Source organism: Pelecanus crispus, chromosome 11, assembly GCF_030463565.1.
Source record: "Pelecanus crispus isolate bPelCri1 chromosome 11, bPelCri1.pri, whole genome shotgun sequence".
NCBI classification, from domain to species: Eukaryota; Metazoa; Chordata; class Aves; order Pelecaniformes; family Pelecanidae; genus Pelecanus; species Pelecanus crispus.
In genome coordinates this window covers 20,024,466-20,051,668 of record NC_134653.1, presented here as the reverse complement: position 1 = coordinate 20,051,668, position 27,203 = coordinate 20,024,466, and the positions used below count along the sequence as shown (strand labels likewise).

At 38.7% G+C, this 27,203-nt stretch overlaps 1 protein-coding gene across 4 annotated transcripts in view; it reads right to left on the bottom strand.

Annotated features, from left to right (window-relative positions):
• CRAMP1 (cramped chromatin regulator 1) overlaps window positions 1–27,003 on the bottom strand; it is a 49,765-nt gene extending 22,762 nt beyond the window's left edge. For 3 of the 4 annotated variants that reach the window (XM_075718611.1, XM_075718612.1, XM_075718613.1), the window contains exons 1-7: window positions 26,972–27,003; window positions 24,197–24,546; window positions 14,962–15,155; window positions 12,723–12,876; window positions 10,644–10,727; window positions 7,851–7,899; window positions 363–448 (exon numbers count right to left, since the gene is read on the bottom strand). In XM_075718611.1, the coding sequence (XP_075574726.1) occupies window positions 363–448; window positions 7,851–7,899; window positions 10,644–10,727; window positions 12,723–12,876; window positions 14,962–15,155; window positions 24,197–24,545 (916 nt within the window). In that variant the 5' untranslated portion in view covers window position 24,546; window positions 26,972–27,003. Of the gene's footprint in view, window positions 1–362; window positions 449–7,850; window positions 7,900–10,643; window positions 10,728–12,722; window positions 12,877–14,961; window positions 15,156–24,196; window positions 24,547–26,971 lie in introns of those variants that run through there. The other variant, XM_009483482.2, reaches the window with a different exon arrangement.
• Window positions 27,004–27,203: the final 200 nt, after the last annotated feature.

Sequence of the window (27,203 nt, the reverse complement as noted above, 5' to 3'; positions counted from 1 at the left end):
AGTGTAAAATGCTCAATGCTAAACAACATACTACTGCTTATTGACCGGCACAAGGGACTAAACTTTGCATATAGTGAAAGCACAACTCATAAAGCAGTAGCAGTCTTGTCTGGTGTAGCTATTTCCTTTTCAAGTTAGCTAGTGACATACTCTAAGACTTAGAAAGCTGGGTGGGTCGTAAAGTTATTGGGATTATACAAGCAAAACGGGTAAGACAATAGGGACATATCTGTGCCCAACACAAATGTGAAATAGCACAAATTCCCCTGCCAGTGATGTACACATCAAAACAGGCCTACTCTCTCTCATATTCTTCCGACCATCTGTCAAAACCGTTTCACGTTCCAGCATCTCTTACTTACCATCTGGATCACAGAGTTTCTTCAATGCCCTGCACATTGGAGCTTTGATACGAAGGTTTCTGCCTTTGTAACGAACAGTTGTAGCCCTGAGTACATTGAAAGAGAAGTATTTACAGGTACCATTAACAAAAGTTTGTGAATAGATACATATTAGAGAGACAGAGTCAAATACATTCAAGGCTACAGGAATGAACAAAGATTTGTAAGGGTTTGCAGTGCAGATTCACAAGAGCATTCAATCTTTTCCATCACCTTACTTTTCATTATAGAAATGCTACTCTTGTGACCCTCCTCTTCCAGACTTCTCATGGAAGACTGCGCTGTCTGCTTAGGGAGGGACTGCTATTTTATAGAACAGACCAGAATTATGTTACTTTGGTTGAAGAGTACCCTCAGAGACAGCTTCTTCATAAAAGACAAGTGGTTTTGCTTTAGTCTCCTCTTTATACTCTTAACTCTTAATTATTGGAAGACAAAGTCTAAAGTTTTTGAAGAGTCTTCCATTCTGGAATATCAACAACACATCTGTTGCAGAAATGAGGTCTAACAGTTTGTGTGAGAATCTGAAAAAAGTAACTTTTACAGGATGATTTCACTGGCTTTTAGCCTCAATACCATATTAACAGCTATAAAGATCCTTAAAAGCAAGAGGCCATTTTTGTTTTCACACAGTGGAACTATTTGATTTCTTCACTCAGTCAGCCCTGTTTTCTTTTTAGAGACTTAAAAGTCAGGCATTGACACCAACAAAGTTACTGATGGCAGTATTTACTACCTAATACTTCAAGCAATAAGTATCAGCTAGCACAGAAGCAGCAGGATTGAACACAAGTCCTTGCAAGTGAAATGAAAGAAATTACAGAGAATATTCCTACCACAGGATCTTATTTTTTTCCTCTGCTGTAAGGAAGACAACATCAGGCAGAAAGAGCACTTGTCTACACTGTTAAGAGGGAAATTAGCAAAAGGGTGGCAGAAGTGAAGCCAGACCTGAGGAGACGGAGTCGATGAGGTGAGCTGCTCAAAAGTTTCAGTTACTAAGCTGTGAACTTCTACATATTCAGAATACCCCAGGGCTGGAAGGGCAGATTTCCTCAATCTGCACTGAGCTACCAGAAGCTAGAGGGAATATGTTAGCCCTCACTCTTTCTAACGAGCTCTGACACAGAAGTAGCGATGGCTCAACTAATGAAAAGAGGAGAAGGCTCTCAACTGCTGAGGAGAAACTTGCAATAGTGCTTTAACAAAAAATAAAAAAGACCCAAGAGCTACTTGCCTGGTTTTAAATAGTGCTTCCTATTTCCACATCTGCAGACAACACTACAGCTGCTGTAACAGAAGGATTATTGTTATCTTTCCTCTTTCACCTTAACCCTAACTTGAATTGTTGGAAACTTGAATTGTTGGAAACTTGAATTGTTGGAAACTTGAATTGTTTGAAGATAGTGGGTCCCATTAAGTACAACGGTCAATCTCTGCCAGTGGAAAGACTCTTAGAGGAGGACATAGTAACACTTGTGGATATCTAGTCAATGACATAAGGTAACGATGAAAGGTAAAACTTCCTCCTCGTCACTGCAATGGACACCTTGGCCTTAACACATGAGACTCAGTATCCTCTTGTCATTATTTTAAAGTGCAAATATGATTTTATCACAAAATCAGCATTTTTTAGAAAATAAATCTCCTGAAAATAAGTTTAATCATATGCAGCTAGCACCCTTTTTTTTTCCCAATGTGTAAATAAACCAAGTTTCAATACAAGTGAGAACAAGATCAACCCCAGCTCACTTAATGTCAAGTTAACAGGGACTGCAATGCATAAAGACAGGAAACCCGACTACAAATTCTGCTGCTCTCAAATTCAGCTGGTTGATATTTGGACAATTTCTCTCTTGGGTCTGAATCTCCACTTTTCTTCATGAGCCCAAACTTTGGTCTCAGCCAGCAGTCAGAAGTGGTAGCCTAGTGTAAAAGTGCCTGGTACAAAACCAGAAGGATTTGGCAAACCTAGAGAATTTGCAGTAACTAAAAACTCTAGATATGTATTACATTTCTTTGTCCACTGCTTATTACTATTTCCTCCAAGAACAATAGCTGAAAAAACAGCTGAGGACTGAAAGTCTTGAACTTTTTCTATAGCTCCTAGAAATCTCTTCCTGTTGCACAGTTTTACGCTAAAGTAACACATCCTCATGATTCACAAAAAATACCCTTTGCCTTTAACTACAGGAATTCAATGAAAGCTACATTTACTCTATTACCACTAATGCTGTTCATCCCAGTAAGTAATTTTATAAAGCTCATGTTGAGATGATAGGATGCACGAATGCACCCAACTGCTAGAAAACGCAAAGTCTGGGAATGTGATAGAACAGTTGTACGGAAAACAACGCTGTTGCACGAACATGCCAAAATTACTGTCTTCCTTGTTCTTGCAACGAGTTAATTACAGCATTACAGCAATCAGAACTGCTGTAACAATTTCCTTGCTTAATGAAGACATGCCTAGATGTTCCCTCCTGTTCTAGTGGAAAACACAGTTTCATAATAGCCTCATACAAAATCCACTAAAGCCAGTGAAAATAAATCCAATAATTCAATGCACTTTGAAACAGGTTGCTAAATTGCAAATTCACACCACCTCAGGACAGCAAATTCTTTCGACTACTTGTGCGGGCTGAGAGTCTCCTCCTACATCTCTATGTTAGCTAATACAACACCTTTTTTATCAAATGTGCCCTTGGAGCAGCTGCATGCAAGTGAAGAGTCAGAAATAGCCTTATTATTATTTTAACTTTGACAGTGTAAGGGTGTAAGTGAGAGGGGGTTTGTGGGGAGAAACATTATTTCTTCTTAGATTAACTGGTACAACTGTATAAAACAGACAAGCTTTGTGGAAATTGTTCCATCACATGACTTGAAAGTGATTGAAAGAAGGGCCTGAATGCTCAAAAGGCTATTTGATCCACCTAGAACAGCTGAGCTAATTTGATCAGGAAAAAGAAGGAAGAAGAAAAGCACTGCTGTTCATTTTTCATATTTTCTATTTCTGTTAAAGAGCCTAACTAGCTGGTCATAAAGCATTAAATATTGAGTCAGGCCTCCTAGCAGTTGTTCCTGATCAATTTATCTACCACCTGCTCAGCTGCACCTTTGGTTGCAGATACCCACTATCTGTTACCACTACAGAGCAGCTCACAAATGAACAACAGATCAGCATCATAAGCTCCTGGCTGCATTTGTATCTGTGCTTAAAAGGTGGTGGTGGTGGGGAAACAACCACCAAAACCAACCTAGGATAAAAGCCAGAAAAGAAGTGTGAAAAACACACGTTTATCAGCGAAAAGATACTATAAAAAAAAAAAATCTAGGAGAGAAATCATATTGGAGGAAAGAAAACAAATGCAAAAGTGTTGATAGCCCTAAAAGAGGAGCAGGAACTACTGTATTCTCCCAGTACTGAGAATGGCAGAGTTTAGAAGTTAGCAAGCGAAGTACACTGTTCAGTAAATGAATACAGAACACACATAAATTTGACAAAATGACATTCAAAACTTCACAGGGAAGTTTTTGCCCTGGTACTACAGCACTCTTCCACAACTACAGCAATCAATACTTTTATTTTCATTGTTCCCTAATACACATTTTAGAAGTAGCATCCCAGCTCTCCAAATTCAGGTGTTCTGCCTGGAGAGTCAGGAGTAATTTCCCTAATTCCCTTTTGCATAAAGTATGATGGGCTTCAAGCAATATAGGGAGAGTCTGATAATAAGTTATTCTTTAAACTAATATAAAATTAGATATATTTAGAGACTGTCGTTTCCTAATTGAAATCCATGGCTGGGACACAGGAAAAATAGTAACTCTACTGATTTAAAAGAAAAGCACAGTAAAAAGGACACAGCCTGCAACAGAACTACTCTTAGCTTAAAAATATTTATTTATCTCTTCTCTTACTTAGATCCTGGATGCTTCCAAATGCAGAAAATGGTGAATCTTAAAAAAAGCTATTCTACTGAATATGCATTAAGAACTACCAGTATAACTCGACACCAAGAGCATACCCTCCCTACTTAAAAAGATTGGTTTTGTATACAAATTTTTTCAGGATGAATTGCTATTTTATTATCAAGATTTTTAGGGAGTTACAAATTCCCCCTCAGCATGCCAAACAGCTTTTACAAGGAGCAATGAAGGATCACTAACACTCCACACAAAGCATACCCAGGAACTGAACCAGACAGATCAATCAACACCTGTTGAAAGTTTCTGTCTTTAACCGTCTGTCTTACTTGCGATATTAAAAGCCCCTCAGGCTGGGGGACAAAACCACATATGCTAACACACACAGAGTAGTACTGTGCTTTAACTGTTCTGTATTTATGGTATTTCTTTAATTATGTGTTTGCTCTGGTTTGGTTTTTTTGTTGGTGGTTTTTTTTTTTTAACCTCATCCACAAATCCTACAGATTTACAAAGAAATACAGAAAATATAAATATTTCCTCAAATATAGTTTTTTATTAAATGTAAAAGACTGTTGCAAAACCTAAATAAAAATGTTTCACTCCTAAAAGTGAAACAAAACAAAACCCCTTTGGTTTAAGTTTATTTAAATGGGTTTATGAGCAGTTCTGATGTACTGCCATAAATCTTTGTTTCTTGATATATATCCTAATCACAAAATCCAGAAACATATCGTTGCTGTAATAAAAAAAACTAGCAACAAAGGACTGGACAGGAAGTGATTCAGATTCCCTATAATTTCTGTGGGAGCTTTGTTTCATAGTTGTCCTGCTTAGTGATTCTGAAAACTTCTTTAAGCAGCTCATGTGGGCCAGTGTTGACATGAGTATGCTAAACTACTCAGACCAGTTACAAAAGCTGACAGAACAATTCTTATCTTCCCTTTGCATTTATAAATATCTAAACTTTGATCTATTTTCTAAAAGATCCACAATTCATTCAACTACAACTGTACCAAAGGCCTAGCCTGATTTTACATGTTACTGAAATTCTGAAGACAAGTACAGAGATGTATAGCAGTGAATGGCCTTAACCTCAATGACCAATCATGGACATTTCACACAAAGATTTTGCCATTACTTGAAATAGCCAGTTGATTAAGTTTTCAGGCACTATTTGGTACCTGTGACCTGGGTTATAAGCTCAGCTAGGAAGATTTTTAAAATCTTGACCTTTCTTACCAATTAAATGAGGCCTAGTTCAGGAGATTATCAGAACAATGCATGTTCACGTTCCCCATTTTTAGTCACTTTGGATTTGCTTTTCACTCAAGACTTTCAACATAGTGATAAGCCTTACAAAGCACACTGCACTCAGAAGAAAAGGAGTAGTATCACACTTGAAAGAAACACATTAGGAACTGAAAAAAAGAACTGCTTACAAATAGACAGGGGGATCACAGATGTGTAACATCACTGAGCAAGGTGGAAAGTTTAACCTAATGAGTATATGCAATGTTTAGTTGTGTGAGATATGACACTGCCCTGCACATGCAGGGGATTAATTCAGATGGTGCAGACATCCAGGTGATAATGAAGACGAAAATGTGAACATTGTTTCCCTGCACAGTTTGCTCCTCTTTGACTGACAAGGTTTACCCACCAAATGGGGTAAGAGATGCAGGAGAAAAAGGGAAGCAAAGATGTGTCCTCCATCTAGTAGACAAAAAGCCTATGCAAGAGAAACTATTTCTGAACTGTGTAAGAATGTTAATCTTATGTACGCTCTAGTTTTTGGTTAGAAGATTACCATTAATATTTTCAAATGCAAAGACTCCTGTTTTCAAAATGGCTTTTACAGAATAAACACCTAGACTTCATAGAAATCATTAGCCCTCATTATCAATTAATTAGAAGAACTAAGGCCTTAATCATGCAAAGTATTGACTGACCGATGCTACAGCTTGCTAAAAGCCATCAGTGTAATTTATTATGGTTTAGTCTATTTGGATGACACAGTATTAGAAAGGCTCTCCAGAATAACAGAGACACCAAAATGACTGCCTATATCCTGAACTCTAGAGATATTCAGGACACTAGCGAAAAAAAGGGTCATCCCAGGCCCATTTTAACCAGTAACTCCAATTTAAAGAAGTAATTTGCTTTAAAATAATTTCATTAGGCATGGTGGTGTTGGGTTGATGGTTGGACTGATGATCTTAGAGATCCTTTCCAACCTTAATGATTCCTAGTTTTACTGTCATTAAAAAAATAATCCAGCCACCAAGCCAGGAAACATGAAATTACTACTCTATGCTGAATTGGTTTAGTGGTGGACTTGGTAATGTTAGGTTAATGGTTGGACTGGATGATCTTAAAGGTCTTTTCCAACCTAAACGATTCTATGATTATATGAAAAAAACTTACTGCTAAGATTCTCTGAGTTGCACAAAACCCAAACCAAATGGCAATTTCTCTTCTAATTTCAAACTTGGCAGTTAACAAAAGAATGAACAAGTGATTTCATAAATAACCACATTCAAGACCTGCAACACAACAGCGCATTGTACAAAGTGCATCTCCCAGGAGATGAAAGGTTAATAAACTGTAAGAACTCATTTGGAAACTCAAGTTTGTGAACAATAGACAGGTGCAACAAGAAGTATCCAAGGTAAAGTCAAAAAGTCAGCAGCTGCTGAGTGGGCAAACTCTTCCTGCAGTTTAAAGTCTAAGTCATCAATAATTTGTCTGCTACAATGAAGCACCCTAAAAGCACAAATGCCAAAAGTAGAAAGAGATCTGTAACAGACAGAAAATAATACTATTTTCAAATCACTTTTAAAGACATGATCAGGACAAACCTATGCCTGCTGAGTGATACCTGCTTGATGATCACGCTCCTTAAAATACTATCCTTTGAAAGAGATTTCACTTTAGAGCACACAAATTCCAAAAGCAGGACTACTTCAGAAATTTTTTTGTACAAATATATCAGGTATCTCCTCATTTCTAATAGTACAGCAACTTCTAACCCCTTCTGTATTCCAAAAGTACATTGCCAAGACTGAACCCCCAAATCCCGTAATTCTTTCTTGAAGTGAAAGAGAATACTTGTTCTTAAAGTCAAGTAGATGCAGAAGCAACTGGAGGGCTGAGGCCTATGGTGTACTGCGAGTGTTGTTTCAGTGAAAGTCAGGACTCATGAGCACTGTTGGCAGAACTGTTTGGAGATGAACTATATCCCCTATAGTGAATCAACACAGTTATAATGCCGTAACTTCTGTAAAGAATTCTCATTTCATTACCTTCTTAAACTTCACCCATCATTTCTTACTAGTAACAATTAATGCCTTCATGGAAAAGGGGAGAAAAAAACCCATATAGAACAAACTAAGAATGGAAAATGTCAAACTGCAGCTCTAAAAAACTAAGAAATGCCCCCTAGACTCTGGATGACCAATTCAACAATTAAACTGCTGAACAACCCAGTTTTAAGAGTTTCAGGAATAAGTTCTTACTTACCCGGCTTGAATGAGTTCATTGAGTTTAGCTGCATTCTTGTCATCCATACCTTTACATGAAATGGGATAACACAGTGAATTAGGATTTGAAGTGACACAGTCATGACCTTTTTTTGTGTCCTGTTCAGTTTTCAAAGCTATTACATTTTATTCTCACATAGGATTAATGTGCATAAATGTGCTATAACATAGCACTTTCTGAAAAGTTTCTATTTTCATGATGTGAAAGCTTTACACGATCCTTGCCATGAAAATTACATTTTACTCATAGGTTAAATGACCCTAGTTTAGGTGCTACAGTCATCTTGGGTTGATGTGCGTTTATCTGACACTGCAGTATTAAAAAGAAAAGCTTCCGCATCTTCCTGCTCAATCTCTGTTGCTAAGGCAGCACAGCATAATGAAAGACCATCAAGCCCTCACAGTGCAGAATGCAATTTAAAAAAAGTAAACAAAAATAACAAAACACACATGTAGCCCACACTTTTCTTATATGCATTATATAGCACATTTTTAAATGGACATTACGGTAACTCGATTTATATTCCCTATGACAGTTAGGCCCAGATCTATTTACTGAACAATTAACCTCCCTCTGGCAATGCTGAAACTGCTCCTAACATGCTTTCATGTCCCAATAGCTCTATGTAAGTCATCTCAATTTCTGGGAAGACGGGACTGGGTGAATACCACAAGGGGGCAGGGGAGACAAAAGAAAAAAAAGAAAAAGAAATGGCTTTCAACAGCTGCAAAGCAGACCTCTCATAAACTAGGTGTAGAGGCTTGCAGCTTAAGCTCATTTGGTCTTGGAGAGTAGAATTTTCCAAGTGACAGTGGGTAAAATATGTAACCAAGTACCAAAGTTATAAAAAGACAGAACCACAGAGTATGCATGCATTGCCATGGTGACTGTGTGAAACCTTATTCCCAGTCATAGCAAGGATGGTCTGTTGATGCTTTCAAGACAAGATGTGGATATAGGGAAGGAACACTAATACTGACTTCTACTGACAATGCAATCTGTCTTGCCCCTGCACCTTCTTTGTCATGAAACAGTTCAAAATTGCTTCTCCAAGATGAATTAACACACTGGAGATCTTTGAAGAAACAGAATAAAGTCAGTATGAACAGCCACAACAGTCTTGTTCATGACACATTACAATAAAAATCCCAAGTGAGGAAATAATATAGCAAAAAAAATCTGCCAAAATACCATGATTCTATTAGGAATTGTACATGTCTACTCATTAAAGCTTTCTTTTCTTTTGCACTCTGCAACTAGTATGAACTCACAAAGAAGTGAAAGTATTTTGATGATTTTCCATGTCTCACAAATGAAACAAAATAGAAGATGCATTATGATACAACACTAACTCTACAAAAAGCTTGGGGACAAATGAAAAAATACACAGATAAAAAGGTATACATGCATGGACTAGCGCATATAGTGCATGTTCCTCTGCCCATTCTCCAAGCTAGCCACATTAGAGCTCTGTCTAGTCTGGAAGCCATAAAGACCATGCAAACTGTATCCTGGGCTGCATCAAAAGCAGCATGGCCAGCAGGTCAAGGGAGGTGATTCTGCCCCTCTGCTCTGCTCTGGTGAGACCTCACCTGGAGTACTGCATCCAGCTCTGGGGTCCCCAGCGCAAGACAGACATGGAGCTGTTGGAACAGGTCCAGAGGAGGGCCACAAAAATGATCAGAAGGATGGAACATCTCTCTTATGAGGAAAGGCTGAAAGAGTTGGGGTTGTTCAGCCTGGAGAAGAGAAGGCTCCGGGGAGATCTCACTGTGGCCTTTCAATACTTAAAGGGGACTTATAAGAGAGATGGGGACAGACTTTGTAGTAGGGCCTGTTACGACAGGACGAGGAGTAATGGTTTTAAACTAAAAGAGGGTAGATTCAGACTACATACGAGGAAGAAATTTTTTTTATGATGAGGGTGGTGAAACACTGGACCAGGTTGCCCACAGATGTGGTAGATGCCCCATCCCTGCAAATGTTCAGGGTCAGGTTGGACAGGGCTCTGAGCAACCTGATCTACTTGAAGATGTCCCTGCTCATTGCAGGGGGTTGGACTAGATGACCTTTAAAGATCCCTTCCAACCCAAACCATTCCATGATTCTATGAACATGGTACTAAGCCTAAGCTCAGATACCTTGCTAATGCAACTAATCAACTTCCAGAAAATGGGGGAGAATTGGCATGGCATATACTCATCTGTCTACACTCATCCTTACAGACAAAACGAGCCTCCAGGATTGACAAGGTCAGAATGCATCTTGGTTAGCCAGTAAAGTTGTTATTTCTGATTATGATTTGTAATGCTTTTTCATCTTCAGGGTTCAGTAAGTAAAGATTTAGAGGCTGACTTAGAAAAATGTGCCATCCCAGATTTTGATTGCATAGACAGAAATAATTGTGGGTGTAAATGATATCATTTACACATTTAATTGCTCAGTTTTCAAGAATAATAACATAGACAGATAAACTAAGATGCATATACATTTACCTGCCATCTGTGGGCATTACATGCACTGCATTCCACAGATAGCAAAAGCTAAAGAAATCTGTCAAAGAAAAAGGGGACTAATGCAACAGACTAAGATGATCTTTAAAAATAAGAATACATTTAATGAAAAAACGATACCACAGATTACTGCAATAGAATACAATGAACACAAATTCTGAATAACTCAAAAGTGAAACTGTATTAGACATTGCCAACTTCAAGGGTAGACACTTCTGATTCTACCATATAAAAATAATTTTAAGTCATTCATACTCACAGCCCCCAATCTTTTTCCTTAGCTCCCCATAGCAGATTAAGCCATAAAGCTCCAGGGAAGATTTTTTCAGCCCTTGAGAAAACACTGAAAAGCAGAAAAGGTGTAAGTGAGATGTAGATTGTAGATATTCATACACAGCAACATTGCAGATAACTCATTTCAACACTGAAAATGAGATGATTTGTATTTCCAATGATGAGACAAACACCTCATCAAAGTTAAGACTAAGTTCTGTTTCAAGAAACACTATAATTAGATGGGTTCACCAATTTCCTTCTGGTGATTTAAATATCTGGGAAATGCAACGTTTTTTAGATTACAGAAAAAACAAAGCAGCTTCCACAGAGTTGAAACAAATATGTAACAGTTCAATATGCAAAATAAAGCTAATTCATAATAAAGCTAACTCTGGTATCACTTAACTGTTTACAAGTTCTGAAGGAAATGCCCAGATGCCCCCAAGAAAATGCATATAGAACTCCTGTACGAAAATTAAGAAGTAGGTCTGAATTTTCCAGAAGACAGAGAGTGTCTTCATTGCACATTAATGTGCCTTAGAGATTTAATGCAAACTCTAGATTCTGAATTTTTATATGAAGAATTGCACACATTTTATTCAACTTCACAAGGTTTTTTTTCTCCTTTCTCATCAACACACAACGTGGACTATCTATTGCTAATAGATCTAAATATCTATGACAGCACCAAAAGACAGTCTTGTGGTTTACAAATCAGTTGAAAATATTTATTGTCTATTTATCAAGAATTCAGTTCTCTTTGATTTGCAGACTCATTTAAAATCAAAATCCAGACACACATATTTCTACCAATATTAAAGCTAATCAAACTACTGCACTAATTCTTAAATTCCTACAGCAATGAGATTTCAAACCTTCTAAGTATAGATACAGAACTTTATGTTATCCAGAAAACAGATGAAGTTCCTCCATGACACCTTTTTTTTTTTAAGTTCTTCCATACTGTGTTTGCTATAACATATGTTTTTAAATAAAATACTAATGGCTTGTTTAATCTTAAAATGCTGTCCTGTTTTGAAAAAGGAACTCAAAAATACACCTTGTAACAGGTGTCAGATGTGTACCTCCCCCTTTAGATAACCTAATCTCAGGAACAGACAAAACAATTTCACAGAGAGATTATACTGTATGCTATCCTTGCTTTCCTTTGGCTTTTTTCTAGTCATACCCATTTCTCATTAATGAGTTAGTTTTAACTTGAGAGGCTCTGGCCACAAATCACGTAGATGAATTGACTATCCAAACTTTTGCTGATGTTAAAGAGAGTTGTTTAAAGACCAAAAAATTCAACCACCATGAAACTGCCATGATTTATGCAACTTAGAATACAGCATCAGAAGGATAGGAAAGCCCTAGAGACCTTTACTTGATCAACAAGCTAACAGGAGAACTGACATTCTTCATACCTTAAAAAAGTCAAAAGAACTGGGTCTCAGTAAAATCTGTTCACTCTGCAAGAGATTTCTTTAACCTGCTGTTCAGATTAGGCTACCTGTGAATTGACCTGAATTCTCACTGCCCGTTACTGAATAGCACGCATTTGATAAAAATCAATTATCAATGATCATATATTACTATTATTGTTACAAAACACCACTAGCAGTTCAAATGACTTCCCAATTTCCTTTCCATTCAACAAGCTAGGGAAGAGGGAAAAGAATAGCAAGAGTCAATTTGCTCGATGAAGTCACGCCTGACTAACATTTAGGTAGCTGTCCTCAAAGGTGCGTTCCTGAAAACAGAAAAACATTTCCTTGAACCTGGCTTTTCCCCAGTATTAACAGTACAATCATTTATTATGGTGTGGTGAATTGATATAAAAGAAGTGATACAAATACCAGTTTTTGAGAAGTATTTTTCAAAAAACGTGAATCTCAGTATGGCTATGCTATCGAAAATAAGACATGTTCACAAACATCCTGTTCAGTGTTTATTTTCTCATCTTCACCATTCCTACCCTCCGTGATGGCACTAAAAGGCAGGACTCCAACCCTCACAAGACTGTGAGCTCTACACTAAGCCTAGTTCATTCCATACTAACCATTATCAAAGTCAATGTACTTTGAGATCTTGTGCCAGGTGCGGTAGTAGAAATGGCGGACCTGTTCCTTATTCTTCACCATGCTTGCTGGTTTGCCTTTCTTCTTGTATTTCAGGGCAATGTTGTTCTGGATAGCTTCAAAGTCCTTCCCATGCTGAAGAATAAATAAAACAAATCCAAATACTCAAAACCAAACTTATGTTTTGTCATAAGACAACTCAAACAACATGAAGGACTTTGGGGTTCTTTGTAGGAAATGAGATTTCAATGGTCATAAAATTCTTGGGTATTGGAACTTAACAGCACAAGAATGACGCTGGTTTCCTTTATTTTATAACATGTGCTATAGATGCCAAATAACTTACTTTCCAATTTCTCGAACTGTTTCAAAATAAAAACTGTAAGTTGCTAGCAAACTTTAAAAAAAACTTTACTCATGAATGTACTAAGTAGCAGAACTGAAAACTCTGACATTCCCATTTAGCTTTCTTTACTTTCCTCTGCATTTTCCCCCTCTCCCTCCTACCTCCATTTCTGACCAGGGTGAATGAAAAGCCTATTATATTTAACAGCTTCACTTTTATTTACAGTAAATTTCATGTTGCAGTTATTAGGATTACAAAATTTGAGTTTCAAATAATGAAGGAAAATATTGTATTTTTTAAAAAATTAACATAAAAACTTCTTACAGAAAACACATTTTACACTGTTGGTTATTCGAAAGTTTATTCTCAGGATAAAAATAAAAATAAGACACCTAAGTGTCCCTTTAAAACTAGCCAACTCCTATAAAATTTTTGGAGTTCAAAAGAAGGAAATTTAATTTTATATACATTATCCCTGAACTCTTGCTATCACAAAATTTCTTAGTATTCAAAAAAGGTTGGAACTGATTTAAATACAAAGTGTGAAAACCTCTTTTGAAAGGTAGTGACACAAAATGAATGGAAGTGAGGGACCAGAGTCCCAAATCCATCTTAGAGCAAATTTTTGAACTTTTTCCTCAGCATTCAAAAAAAAACCAATAAAAAAAAAATTTCCCTTGAGTGATGAAGGGACTTAAAAATGAAACGATTCCCATGAATATTGCTGCAAGTCAGAGGAGCTAAATATTTTTAAAAAGATGCCTGCAAAGGAAACCAACCACTACTTATTTTGTTTTCACCTTTAGTATGTGTTTTCGTAACAGAAGTGCTCTTAAAATAATCATCAGAACAAGACCATGAGGAATACATCGTATACATCATACGAGAGAAAAGATAAGATGATCTAACGTTTCTTTGTCTCTCAGTCCTAGTACCAACCTTTTCACTGTCAAAGACTAAACACAGTGCCTACAAGTCTTATTAGAATAGAGCATATTTTCTTGTTTGCTAATATTACAGTGTGTGTTGCCTTTTAAAGTTGAGATGGGGACATTATTTTCTCATTTGAAACAGAACCATGATTGAAAGATGATTTAAATTACTATAAACACTCATGAATAAAACTCACAAATATTTCCTGTGTATTTCAAAACAAAAAAAAGCTTGACACTTTTGAAATGTGGCTTTAACAGCTGGTTTATAGCTAACTGTATAGACACATATGTGTCTATACAGAAGAGTCGTCTCAGGGCAGACCTTATCGCTCTCTACAACTACCTGAAAGGAGGTTGTAGTGAGGTGGGTGTTGGTCTCTTCTCCCAGGTAACTTAGTGATAGGACAAGAGGAAATGTCCTCAAGTTGTGTCAGGGGAGGCTTAGATTGGATATTAGGAAAAATTTCTTCACAGAAAGGGTAGTGAAGCATTGCAACAGGCTGCCCAGAGAGGTGGTGGAGTCACCATCCCTGGAAGTGTTCAAAAAACATGTAGATGTGGTACTTTGGGACATGGTTTAGTAGGTACGGTGGTGCTGGGCTGATGGTTGGACTGATGATCTTAGAGATCCTTTCCAACCTTAATGATTCCTAGCTTTACTTTCATTAAGAAATAAGCCAGCCACTAAGCCAAGAAACATGAAATTATTACTCTACCCTTAACTGGTTTAGTAGTGGACTTGGTAGCACTAGGTTAATGGTTGGACTGGATGATCTTAAAGGTCTTTTCCAACCTAAACGATTCTATGATTCTATATGCACAAATGCGTAGGTGTACGTCTGCATTTTGCTCCTGCAAATCTCAACTGAATCAATCTTCTTCAGGAATATCCACATATTAAATGAACCATCTAAGCTTGTTATTCTCCTCTACACGTACCTCATACAGTCCCTCGAAGAAAGTATTTTTGTCCTCTGTGCTCCATGATTCCCACTGCCGTCTGACCTTCTTTCCTTCCTCCTTCTCTCCAGCTGAGGAGCCCAAGTTCCTTGCTGCTGACTTGGAATTCCCAGCAGGATTGCTGGGAGGAATTCCTGATGTGCCACTAGATGCAGTCCCTCCATTATCTGCTGCTGCAAAAAAACATGACCAGAGTGAATATCAAACCAACAGGGGGATTCATGGATAGAGATAAGTGAGGAACTCAGAATTTCCTCCTTTTTCACCACTCCCATCTATATCAGGTTTTTTTCAAGATACTTCACTGAAACACAATAAGCAAATAACAGGGTATTTTTAAAGAAATAAAATCTCAAAGAGCAAAAAACAAGGGGAAGGTTTCAATGGCTTAGTCTTGCATTTCCAGACATAAGACAGATAAGCAGGAATATACCAAAACAACCTCTAAAAAACAACACACTCTCTGATACTTATGCACTGGTGTGCTCTGCAGTTGCCCCTCTGCAGCTGAGCAGAACTCCTGAGCAATGCTGAACATTGATGTGACCAACAAAGCAAACTAACAACCATGAGAAAATATATGTAATTTCATATCCTTGTCTTTGGTCTTGAGCCTACTGCCTCTGAAACAACTGTGGTAATGAAAGGACTGAAAGATGTCTACTTTAGTGCATCACATGATAACGGATCACCATTCTCAAGAATCTGATCCTCAGTATAAAGAGCACTGTCTCTGACACTTAGCCCACCTAGGATAATTCAAGGTATCCCAAGAATGGCAAGTCCCAACTCCTTCTCCTTCCCCAAATCCTGGTGTGGCTTTTGGAAAAAGGCACAGAAGTGTAATCTTGACTGTACCTTTGTCAGTTATTGGCAGTCAAAAAAACATGGGTCAGAAAAAATACCCACAAAGACTGGAAATAGTAAAATGAGAATAAAGCCTGATGCAACTAAGAATTTGCTGTTTATACAAGTGGGGGACAGAGAAGAAAATGGGATGGAGAACTGCAAGAAGGTAAGAGCTACATATAATGCGGTAAAATTCCACTCCCTCAACTTAATTAAGAAGAAAAAGGCTCTTTCCTTTTTGGTTTTTTTTTTTTTTTTTTTTTTTTAAGATCACCTCTGAAACTACTAGTCTTTCAAAGACATTTTAATCAGCAAAAACATTATAAACTAACCTTAAATCTGTGATTTATTCACAACAGAAATCAAAGCAAACATCATGCTTGGTTTGACACTGTAACCGATTATCAGAATGTTAATGCAGAAACCAGGAAGACCTCCCAAAAAGTGCACTCATTTTTTTCCATGAAAGTGTAACCATTCTCAGTAACTTACATTTCTAAAATATACTCTTCAATTCTGCTAAGAAGTATTACTTAAGATTTGACTGCCCTTATCAATGCAGGTGTGTACTTAGTAAAACAGAAGCCTTTTAACATTAAACATACATCGCTCCTTATAAAAAAAATGCTTATTTCGTTTCCATTTTTCTGGTTATCATCCTTTATGTTTTGTCTTTTATCTCATGATAAATTGGCTTCCCTTAGTTTATTGCTTATAAATCCAGCTTGTAGAATACAGCAGTCCCAACTAGTTTCCCAAGCTTTTATACACACTAGCACAGTTCTCTTTCATATGTAGGCTTGAAAACTTCTGTTATCTTTTAAAATTCAACTACATGAAGCAGTTTACTTGACAAAGTCAGTGTTTTTTTATATATATATATATATGTACATACATGCATCTCTCTCTCATTCAAGAACAGGGATATCCCAGTTTGATAACCCCATTATTATTTAAAAAAAAAAAAAAAAGAGTATCAGAAGAATCAACTGTTATAGGCTCATTATGCTTTAGAGATGTGAAAGACTTCTATGTAAATGTATGTAACTCTTCAGTCGCAATTTGAAATTAATTCCTTTGGATGACAAAACCATATTGCTCCAAAACTTAAAAAAGCTGTTTGTTCAAGTAACAAAGAACATTTGAAACCAAATTTGGAAGAGAGCAAGATGCGTGAAAGTACATTTTTTCCTGCATACAATAAATATTTACTTGATATAAAATATGGTATCATGACCATTTTAAGGTTACTGTTTCTTTTATTTCTAGGAATGATTATTTGATCCTTTTCAATAAAATTACTGTCACTACAGGGAAGCATGTAAGGCAAAACAATTAGATATCTAGAAGAAAACGCACTTAAAAACAACTTCTCAAATAAACAGCTTCTCTATTTTCTAAAGCCTTCATCAGCCACTGATAAAATAATTGAAAGTTAAGCTATTTAATTGTTACTGTGAAGGCAAATCCTTTCAAAAAAAGAGAAAACATTAGAAAAACCTGAACACTTAATAGATGGCTGAGAAGAAAACCAACAATTTTAAGACACAGAATTGCTTCTTTATTCTGCAAGTGTGAGATTGGAATATCACAATTTGCATGGTGAAGAAATACAGATCTTAATATTTAAAAATCTTCAGTCAAGAAAGGGGAACTCAAACACATCAGTCCTCAATCTCAATGTACAATCTTCTGTTGCTATTAGATCATAATGCAAAAGATGTCCTTTATCAAAAGACAGCTACAGGATTATATTCCAGAGTTACTATACTGATAACAGAAATCTAACTTTCTGAGACATCATTTAGAGGAACCACGAATGCGGGGTTTGGGGGTTTTGTTTGTTTATTTGTTGGGTGGTTGTTTTTTGTTTGGGTTTGGGGGGGGTGTGGTGGTGGGTTTTTTTACATCACTGTATACATACTCAACTAAAAACCTGAAGTCAGCTGCCTGAAGTTCAGATCATATCAAGGATTTTCTAAAGATTGTATAGTATACTTGGTACACATTAAATTTTAACTATTAAAAAGCATAAGAAGCAAAAGTATCAGTGAGGACTTTAAATTCTAGTAAGACTATAAAGTTCAGTAGATTTCCTCTTAGTTGTAAGTAAAAGATTAAATGAACAGAACAGTTCTGTTGAGGACACACTAAGGACTTCACTGATCCAACTTCTACAAAGGATACATAGCTCATAATTGTTATTTTGTTCCGTTATATATGCTTACTATTCTACAAGACAAACTTTAGTCCTGGGAAGTTTATCACAGTCTTTCTTGTTTTAAGCACAAACAAATTATTATCCAGACAATTATTTAGTGCATCGTATATGAAGATCTAAAAATTTTAACATCCTGTCACCTCTACAGAGATCTTATAAGCTATTTAATTCTTCCAGGAATAAAGGAGTTTGCTGTATCATCTCTTCGCATAAACCCTCTTACTACCGTGCATGGTAGTATTTATCATTGGTTTACCACAACCCACTCTAGAGTTCACTGGATCTTGGTCAGGCAATGGAATGCAGTACATTCTAAAACATGGTATTATAAACCAATTCAGGATAAAAGGCAGAAGTAAAAATAGTCATACATCATTAAATTACACCCCATAAATTCATCCTTTCAATCTTACTGCGTGAGATTTTCAATTTTCCAATGTCAACTCTTATGTGCCAGCTGATTCATATCTTCTATGACAGATTCCACATCCACAGTAGCTGGAATTCAGAGGGTTAATCCCCACTACACCCATGTATCTCAACACACAGGCTGGTTCTGTTATTGGTGTTCTACAGGCTTAGCTGGCAAAATCTCAACTTCTTCAGGAGTTACCAGTCAACTGTAGGTGGAACATCTATCAGGGAATACCTTTATAAATGAGATGGTACTTTCACAGACTCTTGCATGCCACAGGCCAAATGTGGAGTGCTAGGACTTTAAACTTGCTCTCCAAAGCGCAGGATGTGAATGGCAACTTGTAACATGCCAGAGTTTCTTTCAGAATATTCCTTCTTCTCTTTTGCATTCTATAGGAGCCAATAACAAGGCTAAACTACACAAGATCGCCTTCAAAAGTAGTTTTGGTAAAGACTGCTGTTAAAGAGGCCATACCAGAAAATACCTTTGAGTGACTATTTTGTTCTCCCAAAGGTGCAATAGTGCTCAGCAGTCTTATGACATGTACATCAAAACATCTGCTGCCAACAGAGTTGGGTAAGGTGCTATGACCTATACCTTCCAGAAAGCTTCGAATGCATTCTGCTATTCTCATGGCAGAGCATTCCTCAATGAGCATTTACTCCTCAATTTTAATGAAAAAGCAATCAAAGACAAATGTCCAAACTTTCTTTCTGATTGCTTGGTAAACGAGCCCCATTTCTAAGCACATATCTTTGTAATGGCAGATACTACATCATATACTTGAGTGAAGAAATTAATCAGGTGATCCCATAAAAAGTATGTGCTTTAGGAATTTAAGTGAAGCCGCTTGCTCTATGGAAGGACAACCCAACAAAGCTGCAGTCTGGATCCAATTTGCTTTCATCTCCAAGAACAAGAAGAGAAGAGAATACAAATAGCTGAGAAGAGAATGCAGACAAGAGAGGGAGAGAGACAGACACATTCCCTGCAAGTCAATGCTTCTGTTTGAGTACTAACATTGTAAGTGGAAAACAAGTTTCTACCTCGTATGCCTCCAAAGTAAATAGCATGGACTCCTAAGAAAGATAAGTCTGGGACAGCTTGTGCCATATTGCGTGGTTATACCATATAGCGTTCTTGTTATGAATTACCATCCAAAGTTTTAAACACAACAGTTAACTGTCCTATAAGGGTACGGACTAGTCTACTTTCTTCTACCTCTTATTATTTAGAAGATTTGCACAACCAAGATGTAGTTGAATGTGTTTAAAGATACACAGTGTCAATTATCAACAGGAGTCTACAAACAAAACTATACTGAAGGCTTGCTTTTCTACGGACAGTATGTATTTAATACATAATACATCAAATGCAGGACTATCTGAGCCAACCAAGCATAGCTGTAAAAAATAAACATGGTTTATTATAAATTTGGTTATTCCCCCATCTCCAGTAAATCATTATTCTCTTGCTGCTCCATTAGAAAACACCCATAAAGCCTAGTACGAAGTTCCATCTAAACCATGTGGCTGTGCAGCCTTGCAGGCAGGCACCTTTCAAAGTTCAGTACCTACTGCATGTGAAAAAAAAATGCTCCTCTTCTGGTGTGTGATGACATACTGCGGAGTTCTGGTCCTGAGCCACTTACAAAGGAAAAGAAGGAGAACTGGGGTAAACCAGAGAACAAAGAATGAATGAAAGCATGTCAGGGTAGGATGGAAGGAGAAGAACCAACTGTAAACAAGACGGACAGAATTAAGGAGAATATTGAAAAAGGGACCACACCAGTAGTTTTTAAACAGTCATTCATGACCTAGAGAAATAATGCTGGAGGAATGACATTTGAAATGAAGGCTACAATACATTCTGCAGCATACAAATTTGGGAAGATACAATAAAATCATATCATAAGTACATACATCGGGTACCTTGGTATATACATCCTCTCCACAGGAGAAGACAGTGGTTAATTTAATCCACATGCTACGGGACATGCAACTTTGGTGGGCTGAAACAAACTGGACTGCTTTCTAGCAAGTTTTATACAATGTCAAAAGATGGAACATTTTAATTCAATTAATGATTTCAGCTGAGTAATTCTTTTTTCAAGAAAGAACTGCTTATTACTACAAAACAAATCCAAATACTTATTTGGGCCATTCTACACACTTTAAGAATAAATCTAGAGCAACAGCATGAAAGACATCTTCAAGGTTCAGCTCATCATTGTTAGACTTTGTTACTATTTCCTCCTGACTTCATTCTGCATTCGGAAAATGGACAAAAACACAGAAATGGGAATGCTCTACTCTATTTCAGACTAAATCTACAGCACATGATGGCAATGTATTCTGCGTTTGCTTTTACCAATGTGGTCACAACATACACGTGCATATTCAAACCACTCTCGCTTCACGGAAAAAAGCCCCAAAATACACCTTAAAACCTCTGCTCAGCAACCATGTGGTGTGTTTGTATTTGAGAAGTAAACTCTCAGAAATCCCTCTTTTTCAGCAACCTTATATCGATCTGCTTCCACTCCCACAATGAAGCTCCCTGCTTTTGAACTCTCATAATAAACTGCCACCAATCACCACCATTCCTTCAAGTTCCTCCTCTGACTTCAGGCAAGTTACTTTAAGACTTACTTCCAAGCATTCGTAATTCAAAAGGCATGTGTTAGCTGAGGTGTAAGTTACGAACTTGAAAATACAATAAAATGATGACCAATATTTGAAAATAAGATAATAATTCTTCTAAAAAAAAAAAGCATAGATTTAGATATTTGTACAGGAAATTTAATAAACCTTTCAGCAATTCAAAATGGATTGGCTTTTTGAAGTGAAACAGTTGTCACACTTCATTTTACTATGCTACTTTCTATGCCATTTTTGCCCTAAACTCAAAAGTGCAACTCAGTACACAAAAGGCAAGAGACAGTATCCAACGATGCAATTAAAGATTATGTCAGGGTAATCTGAAAATTAGCAATACATTTATATATTCTACTAGGCAGAATTTGAGAATTATTATTAACAATCTTCCCTGAACCATAGTAAGGTGAAGTCGAAAAGTCAGCAGCTGCTGAGTGGGCAAACTCTTCCTACAGTTTACAGTGAAGTTTACTTAATCAATAATTTGTCTGCTACAATGAAGCATCCTAAAAGCACAAATGCCAAAAGTAAAAAGGGATCTGCAACAGACAGAAAAAAAAATACTATTTTCAAAACTTTTTTAAAGACATGATTAGGACAAACCAATGCCTGCTGAGTAACTACAATTTGAAAGAATTTAAGTTTATTGATTACACTCCTCAATAATATCCTTTAAAAGAGTTTTCAGTTTAGAATACACAGATTCTAAAAGCAGGACCACTTTAATAAAATTTTAAGGGCTACATAGCATTACTGAAAGACCATGACAAAAACAAGTTTCTGGTTTCACTGGACCGAGTATAAGTGTGAACTAGACACTCCTGCTGGCCAATGTTAAAATTACCCTTGCAGCTATCACCTTGACTGTGACATGCAAAATGGAAAAGCTTCCAGTTTTCAGAGCTGATCCAAAGCACATGCATTTTAGCTTTTTACCAATTTTACACTTACAGGGGGAGGAGAAAGCTGGTGGGACAGCAGGTGGAAGGATTTAAGTCCAATCTTTATTAGTAATCTTCACCCTTCCATTATTTCCCTATTGGAAGCTAGCTCGGTGAGACACTTCATTCAGAATGCAAAGCCCTATAGATTCTGATAACAAGACATTGCATGAGGGAAAATTCAGACAAGCCTGGAAAACCTCTCAGTATACATTCCTGAATGTAAAGAACTCAAATTAGAAAGGAACCCATTCTGTGGCTCTGTTCTCCAAGACCTGATAGTTATAATCTCAACTGTATCAGAGAAATCAGCTGTAACATATTCACATCAAAATTAGCCAGGCAGAGCTGTGGCTGATCATACTATTCAAAAAGTGCAAGCATAACAATAATTCTACCACCAACTGTCACCTCCAATGATTTAAGAAGTTTCCCCAAACGTGACAGCATAGTCAGGTACAGTGATTACAAGCACTATCTATGACTGATTACTGAAATAGTATTCTCCATTCTGTATATAATTACAGTTCTTTTGGAATTTGAATTGCAAAATAAACGAAGTTTGCTTTTCAATTGTGCCGATACACCTAGTTAAATTGTTCTGCTGCTCTAAAATTGGAAATGAATGTTTATGTACAAATATACAAACATGAATATACACATGCACAAAGATACATGCATTTTGTTCACATGTGTATACACTTTCAAAGCAATGGAATAATTTCAAATGCATATATCCAGCTTGTCAATCATGGACAATGTGTATTCAAAAGCAACAGCTCCTTGCATTTAATACTACTTACAACCCGTGAAATAATTATCTGTAGCTAAACACTCCCGGGTATTCCATCTGTTTATTCGGTTTAATGCAACTGGGAGAAAAATTACGTATGCCTTTCTGCTCTACCCTCCAACATCACACATTGGAGTTTTTCACTTAAAACAGAAAGGTTAAGAGATTAAAGGGGACTTCCTAAGGTATTAAAAAATACTTTAGTCAATTATATAAACTAACTGTCAAACAACTGAGTTAAAGAATTTTTTTGTGATATTGCAATAACTAAAATACCACAATTTGCACTGCTTTATCACTGTAACACAAAACTATAAAAATTTGTAATGTTTACCTAATGTCCAGCATGTGCATACCACTGTAACGGACCAAAGAGTGAGGTAATCTCCAAGACACATTTATGCTACATGGAGTTTTATTTTGTTTTAGCAGACAAGAGTAAACTTTGTTATTTCAAATGTTGAAGAATCTCTGAGAGTTGTTTTTCTCAAAAATTAACAGAAAATAACACTTGAGTACTTTTGCACAAGATATCCAAAATTAGTCTTAAGTATAGCTCAACTACAGTGCCAGGTGTCATCCAGTAACTGCTGAGCACAGACAATAGCAGCAAGATATTCAAATATCCTTGCTGTCATCTAGCTACTCAAGTAAGAAACAGCTTTGAAAAAAATCAAGTTCTTATCTACAATGCAAAAGTGAAAAAGCATGTGTATGTATGTATATACAGACATTCAGATGTATACACAACAGTCTTAAAAACTCAGATTACATGGAAATGCCCAAACTGTTCTGAAACAGTAATGTAGGACTCACAAAACCTTAGAAACAAATATGTCAATACGTGTATTTCATAGCTGTTTTCAAAATAGTTATTTGGGTAAAGCGGTCATGAAAATAATTGGGGGAATCACCAATGTCTTGTGGGTTGGTTTTTTCCCTTTTTTAACTAGCACCCAGTGAATATTTTGTTATTATCCAAGAACAGAATTCAGAGTGCAGCCACCTGATTACACAGCTAGCTACAGTCTCCTAACCAAAATACAGGAATTTCCTAAAACTCAAGAGAGATGAAATTAAAGGTTTGCTTCAATAAAAGAGACTTTTTTCCTCCTCCCGATACACATTCAAACCCCCCATTTCTGCAAGCGCAACAAGGATAGTGGGCAGCAGAGAAGCTGAAGCCTTGGGACAAGCCCCAAAACACCTTCCCCAAAAACAAACAAAAGATGGCATCTACAGGAAGAGAATGACAACCCCCAAGCCCACAGGTGACTCTCCCCCCCCTTGCCACCCCCTTTGCCTGCGTGTTTTAAGGGTGCCAAAATACAGTACCTTTGCCTTTTGCAGCAGTACTGCTGCCAACTGAAGAAGATGCCTGGGAATCCTTCTTCAGCCTCTTGCTCTGAGGTCTGACACTGGACCTGAGAAAATGATGCTGGTCCTGGCTGTGGGAGGGCTGGAGGGGGGCCGGGGCCTGCGATAAGCTGGGGTTCGGTGGGGGGCTGCTGTTAGTGTTGTTGTTAATAATCTTCTCTTCTTTCTTTGTGCTGCTGCTGCCTGGAGCTGCCTCTCCTCCTCCTCCTGCCCCTTCTTCTTCCAGGGACTCCTCATCTCCTCCTGCTCTTTTGCCCAGCTTTTTCACCCCTTCCTCCCTGCTGCTCTCTCCCAGTTTCACTGTCATCCTGTTGGGGAGGAGAGAAAGAAAAGAGGGGGGCACGAAGTCAGGCCAGGGAGCCCCCCAGAGAGGGACAGAAATCCCTGGGCTGAGAGGGGAGAAGTTTAGCTGCAGAAATTCCTCTCAACATGGCCGCCGTTGTTTGTTACTAAATCCCCTTTCGTTTGCTGTCCCGACCCAACAACCTGTGCCGAGGGCGGGAGGGGGAAAGGCCCGCCGGCCACCCCCCCAAAACCGGCCCAAAAGGCAGCCGGGCTCCCCCGACAGCCCTCCGACACCCTCCCGAAGGGGTTCGGGGCGCCTTTGGCGGAGAAATCGCCCAGCCAAACTCGGGCGTGTGGAAGCGCTCGACAGCCGCTGAGAGGAAAGGCAGCCGCCAAGCCCGGTGGAGCGGAGCAGGGCAGTGCGGCCGGGCCGGGCCGGCTGCTCGCCCCCCATCCTACCCATTCCGCGGCTCCTCGGGCCCAGGGGGGCTCTTCTTTCTCCTCACCATGGAGCCGAGGTGATCTGACCTGCTGCGGGGGGGCGATTCATATTCCTAGATACGGCGGCGGCAGCGGCTTCTCCTCCTCTGTGTGCGTGTGTGTGTCTCTGGGCTGGGACTGGCCGAGGCAACCGAGATTTCCAGCTTCCCCTCCGCCCCCACCCCCATCAAAGCCCCGGGACCTCTCCGCTGCTCCCCGCGGGGCAACCCCAAGCCCGGCTGCCTTCTCTGCGAAGAGCATCGCGCCGCGGGCCGGGCGCCTGTCACCGCCGGCCTTTGCAGACCGACCCGCACCAGGAGAAGGCCTGGCTCCCCGCAGCCAACAACTTCTGGCTGGCTCTGACAGCAGCTGCCAGCATTTTTTTTTTGTTGTTTAAATTAAGGTGACCCCCTTTATTTATTTATTTATTTTAATTTGAAGGGCAACAAGCTCTGCAGGCATCTGCATCAGCTTTTCCCCCTTCACCTCAACGAGGACCGTGCAACTCACAGCAATGCTGTGACCTCTTGGCCAAGCAAGAAAGTTTGCTAGAGGACCACTCCTGGACTTTCCGAGAGGCATCGCTGAACAACTTTAATTCCAAATCTGACATTTGGACCGGCCACCGGTACAACTGCTCACTCTGTGTCTAACTTCATAAATCCTCTCAATTCTAAAGGCTTTTTTTTTTTAATACTTGAAACAAAACGCCAGATACACACGCAAAAGCCTAAGGCATTAAATCCTATTATCTGCTAAAACCCAACAACTGTTTTTTTTTTTTTTTTCTTAAAGAGTGTAAGAATATTACTGACACCATATCTAAAAGAAGTCAACTTCCAAGAAAGAAACCACTTAGAGCAAAACAGAAAGAAGTAGCAGTTGCAATGCAGCTGCCATTATCACCAGAGCAGGAGCCACAGTCCAACTTTAGTTAAGGGAAAAGATAAAAACCAACAAAAGAAGGAAATTCTGAATATCACAAATAAAGAATGGAATTACTATGGATTATGCTGACACCAGAATAACATGGTTTAAAATAAACAAGATGCACCAGCATTATATGGTGTACAAATTTGTGTGATTACAGTTTATGTATTGTATTTCTACTATTAAAATTATACTTTTCCCTCTAATGATTTTCAGCTAAACCATCGAATCTACCAATTCAGAATTATGTTGGGCAATGTTCCATTCTTTGCAAATGCTCAATAAACTGATTTGAACTGTAGATCTAACTCTCATGAGAATTTGGTGAACTATTCATCTGACAGGTCCCTAATTACAAAAACAAACTTGTTCTCCACATGACAAAAATTGCAGTGTTTTCAGTTATTTTGAGTACAGAAATCTTCCAATTGACAATCTGTCCTCAAAAATTTCACTTAAGTAAAGCTTAAATCTCCTTGATTTCAAGTTTAGTTTTATTACCACAAATTAAACGATGCATCCACTGGCATCCCCCAACAATTAATAAGGGGATAGCAAAGAAACACATCTTGGGGACAGTTACTTGCAAGACTAGAGTAGCAAATCCCAGTATCTGCCCCACTTCCCAACAGCTAGCTCCTTACAGTATCCTGCCTAAACCCTCTGGCAGTGCCCCATACCCAGTTTACCCATTTCAGTTGCCTTTTGTTTTCACGTTGCCTCTGCTTTTCTTTCTTTTTCCAAAGGGAAAATCTTCTCAGCCTCTCTGCTTTGGTCCTCTAGACCTTCGTACTTAGTCGCAGTCCCGTCACCCTGCCTCCTACAAAAGCCCACCGCCCCTCAGAGGAGGTGCTTTCTATGCCGTAAAGCTCCCCGCAGACCCCAGCGCCGCTGCACCCCATTGATGGACGGCCCGGACAGGACAGCTGGGCCGGGGCGGGCCGAGCCAGTCCCCCCAGGGACACGCACACCCCGCGGGGGCCCAAGGCGCCGTTTCTCCCCCACCACCCCTCCGCTACCCCCCGCCCCACGTCTTACCTGCCGCATCAATGCCGCCGTGCAGCCCCCGCGCTCCAGCTCTCCCACCGGCGGCTGCCTCGGATTTTCCAGCACCCGCAGCCCCAGGCACCCCCAGGCTGCACCCCAGACCCGCCAGCTCGGGAGGAGGCCGGCGCGCCCTATGACCACCGCGGACCCCAGCGGCCCTCCCAGCTTTGCTGACGGCAGCAGCCCTGCTCTCGGCCGGGGAGGCGACCTCTCTTCCCCAGGC